Raw genomic sequence first — 4638 nt, forward strand, 5'->3', positions numbered from 1 at the left:
GCTAGTTTTACTCAAATCAAACGCTAAAATGCTCATGAAGTGACTCTCAGAGCAGTTCTGGAGATTTTGTTCATGTGTTTACATCCTCATTTAGTGAGACGGCAGACGCTGAAATCACCGCGAGTGTCAGGCGGCTTCAGTGTGTGTGTAGTAAATGAAACCGCGCCATTCATAAACAGAGACTGGCAGAACATGCAGGATTCATATTTAAATCGACTTTTGCGGCTTAATATTTACAGATACTAGTCCATATCGTGATTTGATTTAAGTGTAATGACCTACTTTTGATTAATTCATTCAAAATTTGACAAATTCCGTGACATTCCGCGTTTAACTGTGAATTCTGTTTTTATGACTGGATAAAGACTACGCTGCGTAATTTTCCCGCTTATCATGCGGCCACTTGCCTGATGTGAACACAAAATATCTTACATACCACCACTTGTGAACGAGCCAGTGTAATGCATATATATCTGAAAGATCTGCGCGAGGATATCGTCACGTTCTCGCGAGATCTCGTGCCACCCCTAATGATTATGAAGACAAACATGTTTTTCATTAATACTTCAGTTGCATTTACTCATTTGGCCGATGCTTTATCCAGTGTACATACGACCAGTTCATGCATTCCCTGGGAATCAAACCCATGACCATTGTGTTGCTAGTGCCAAGTTTGAGCTGATTGTTCACTATAACATCTTACAAGTAAACAGAGTGAATTGTCATTACATGTTGGCTTTAATGGCGACTGTGGTGTTTGTTTCAGGGTGTTTCATCAGTCTGTTAGAGCTACGTTATGACAAACACTGTGATCTCAGAGATATGGATGGATTTGATGGAGACTTCGCTGTGTAGGGTCTGAGGATTAAACCCCATCACCTTCAGGGTCCAGTTCTGCAGTCCACTGGTCCTCTGTTCATCAAAGGGAGGAAGGGTCACTCAAACTCATCGAGATGATGAACGGGTGTCTACGCAGATGCCCTCTCAGGGTTTGAGCATGCCCATTAAAATCTGAACACCGCTCTTGACCCGCAGGACACAGATCATGGCCCAGACGAGTCTGCTGCAGGGCAAACGCTTCTACTGCCGAGACTGGGTCTTCCACAAGATCCAGCACTGCCTTCAGGAGAAAACCAGCAACCTCAGCGCTCCGGGAACCGCAGAGCCGCTCAACCCCGTCGGCGGGGCGGGGAAGGGCGGCTCGTGGGGCGTCCTGCTGGTCGGCGGTCCCGGCAGCGGGAAGACGGCTCTGTGTACAGAGTTACTGTGGCCCAGTTCGGTTCACGGCGTCCACCGAGGCCTGCACCAGCACTGCTTGGGCTTCCACTTCTGCCGGGCCGAGGACTCGGACACGCTATGCGTGAGCGGCTTCGTCTGCGGGCTGGTGTCTCAGATTCTCCAGTCAGGACTCGTACCGGAATACGAGGAGAAAGTGAGAGAGCTGGAGGTCCATAGCGCACTACAGTCGGGAGAGTGCGAGAGAAACCCAGCTGAGACGTTCAAGAGGTGAGCAACAGCATTCGTTTGCCATTCAGAAGAGTAGGTCTTTCATTTACAGCTTTAAGGCTTAATTAATGAACTTCTGTGCCATCATTGTGTCTCCGATCAAGACACTGAACCTCTGGTTACTCCAAAAGTATGATAAAAACAAGAAAACAATAAAAAAATATATAGAAAACATGGAATTTGGAAAAATAAAATGGAATTTAGGAAAAATAATTCAGATTTCATAGGGCCCTAAAAAACTTTGAATAAATTGTTGTTAAATTTTAAGTTTCATGATTTTAGTTAGACATGCATTTTGTACTAACGTATTATTTAGGGGATTTACTATTAAAATTAAAACATGGAAGAAATGTTTTGTGTGATTATTCCTTAAAAAATAATGTTTGTTTCATTTTAGTAGTAGTAGTAGGCTATGTACATGCTACTGAAAAATAGTTATAGGCACAATGTCTTCAAATCAAACCGGACTTTTATTTTGACGGGTTGCCGTGGATACCTTTACAGTTCTGTGTATGAGATATGATGCTAGTTTTACTCAAATCAAACGCTAAAATGCTCATGAAGTGACTCTCAGAGCAGTTCTGGAGATTTTGTTCATGTGTTTACATCCTCATTTAGTGAGACGGCAGACGCTGAAATCACCGCGAGTGTCAGGCGGCTTCAGTGTGTGTGTAGTAAATGAAACCGCGCCATTCATAAACAGAGACTGGCAGAACATGCAGGATTCATATTTAAATCGACTTTTGCGGCTTAATATTTACAGATACTAGTCCATATCGTGATTTGATTTAAGTGTAATGACCTACTTTTGATTAATTCATTCAAAATTTGACAAATTCCGTGACATTCCGCGTTTAACTGTGAATTCTGTTTTTATGACTGGATAAAGACTACGCTGCGTAATTTTCCCGCTTATCATGCGGCCACTTGCCTGATGTGAACACAAAATATCTTACATACCACCACTTGTGAACGAGCCAGTGTAATGCATATATATCTGAAAGATCTGCGCGAGGATATCGTCACGTTCTCGCGAGATCTCGTGCCACCCCTAATGATTATGAAGACAAACATGTTTTTCATTAATACTTCAGTTGCATTTACTCATTTGGCCGATGCTTTATCCAGTGTACATACGACCAGTTCATGCATTCCCTGGGAATCAAACCCATGACCATTGTGTTGCTAGTGCCAAGTTTGAGCTGATTGTTCACTATAACATCTTACAAGTAAACAGAGTGAATTGTCATTACATGTTGGCTTTAATGGCGACTGTGGTGTTTGTTTCAGGGTGTTTCATCAGTCTGTTAGAGCTACGTTATGACAAACACTGTGATCTCAGAGATATGGATGGATTTGATGGAGACTTCGCTGTGTAGGGTCTGAGGATTAAACCCCATCACCTTCAGGGTCCAGTTCTGCAGTCCACTGGTCCTCTGTTCATCAAAGGGAGGAAGGGTCACTCAAACTCATCGAGATGATGAACGGGTGTCTACGCAGATGCCCTCTCAGGGTTTGAGCATGCCCATTAAAATCTGAACACCGCTCTTGACCCGCAGGACACAGATCATGGCCCAGACGAGTCTGCTGCAGGGCAAACGCTTCTACTGCCGAGACTGGGTCTTCCACAAGATCCAGCACTGCCTTCAGGAGAAAACCAGCAACCTCAGCGCTCCGGGAACCGCAGAGCCGCTCAACCCCGTCGGCGGGGCGGGGAAGGGCGGCTCGTGGGGCGTCCTGCTGGTCGGCGGTCCCGGCAGCGGGAAGACGGCTCTGTGTACAGAGTTACTGTGGCCCAGTTCGGTTCACGGCGTCCACCGAGGCCTGCACCAGCACTGCTTGGGCTTCCACTTCTGCCGGGCCGAGGACTCGGACACGCTATGCGTGAGCGGCTTCGTCTGCGGGCTGGTGTCTCAGATTCTCCAGTCAGGACTCGTACCGGAATACGAGGAGAAAGTGAGAGAGCTGGAGGTCCATAGCGCACTACAGTCGGGAGAGTGCGAGAGAAACCCAGCTGAGACGTTCAAGAGGTGAGCAACAGCATTCGTTTGCCATTCAGAAGAGTAGGTCTTTCATTTACAGCTTTAAGGCTTAATTAATGAACTTCTGTGCCATCATTGTGTCTCCGATCAAGACACTGAACCTCTGGTTACTCCAAAAGTATGATAAAAACAAGAAAACAATAAAAAAATATATAGAAAACATGGAATTTGGAAAAATAAAATGGAATTTAGGAAAAATAATTCAGATTTCATAGGGCCCTAAAAAACTTTGAATAAATTGTTGTTAAATTTTAAGTTTCATGATTTTAGTTAGACATGCATTTTGTACTAACGTATTATTTAACCATTAAAAAGGAATTCTGAAAAAATTAAGTTGTTTATTGGATTCATTACCAAATAAATTTATGTAACATTTTTTTCCCTAAATATATATTTTTTTCTGTCTGTTGACAGTATTTTCTGATTTACTGAGAGATAAAAAGAGAAACCCCAAATCCCCTCTGTATAATCCTTTAACTCTAATATGTCAGCAACTTTGAACCCGGTTTTATCCAGTGTTGAAATTTCTGTTATGGAAATTTATTCAAAATAGTGCATATTTAATTAGATAATGTCTAATTTGCATATAGAGGCTAAACATAACATTTCGGAAAAACTTGTGTGCAAACTGTGATTAATCATCTGGTGAAACTGGTGGTATTTATTAGTTAAAATATTTACCCTATTCACTTGTGCTGTTTTGATTTAAATATATATTTTAAAACTATAAATAGTGATATATTTCTGTCATAATTTCTTAAAGTTAAACCAGACGTTTAATTTTGGCAGTTGTAGTGAAGACTTGAGTTTCTGTGTGTATTTGATTGTTTTTTTATTTTTTTTATGAAAAGGTGACATACTAGTGAACTCAGCAGTTCTGGAGATCAAAGAGAGAGAGCAGATGCTGAATACATCACGAGCATCACATGTGCTTTAGTGTGCAGTAGATGAAACTCATTCACTCTGATCCTCTCTGCATCGCAGAAATCAGTTGTGTGAGTGTGTGTGTGAGAGAGTGAGTGTGTGTGTGAGTGTGAGAGTGTGAGAGTGTGTGTGTGTATGTGTGTGTGTGTGAGTGTGTGTGTGAGTG

The 4638-nt window shown here is 42.6% G+C and overlaps 1 protein-coding gene across 2 annotated transcripts in view; it reads left to right on the forward strand.

Moving 5' to 3' along the window:
* Window positions 1-4638, forward strand: part of LOC107704470 (ankyrin repeat domain-containing protein 50-like) — a 37050-nt gene that overhangs the window by 4444 nt on the left and 27968 nt on the right. The window contains exon 2 of one of the 2 annotated variants that reach the window (XM_016507400.1): window positions 767-1506. In XM_016507400.1, the coding sequence (XP_016362886.1) occupies window positions 1046-1506 (461 nt within the window). In that variant the 5' untranslated portion in view covers window positions 767-1045. Of the gene's footprint in view, window positions 1-766; window positions 1507-2791; window positions 3537-4638 lie in introns of those variants that run through there. The other variant, XM_016507399.1, reaches the window with a different exon arrangement.

This window comes from Sinocyclocheilus anshuiensis, unplaced genomic scaffold, assembly GCF_001515605.1.
Source record: "Sinocyclocheilus anshuiensis isolate Anshui unplaced genomic scaffold, SAMN03320099.WGS_v1.1 scaffold1067, whole genome shotgun sequence".
Lineage (NCBI taxonomy): Eukaryota > Metazoa > Chordata > Actinopteri > Cypriniformes > Cyprinidae > Sinocyclocheilus > Sinocyclocheilus anshuiensis.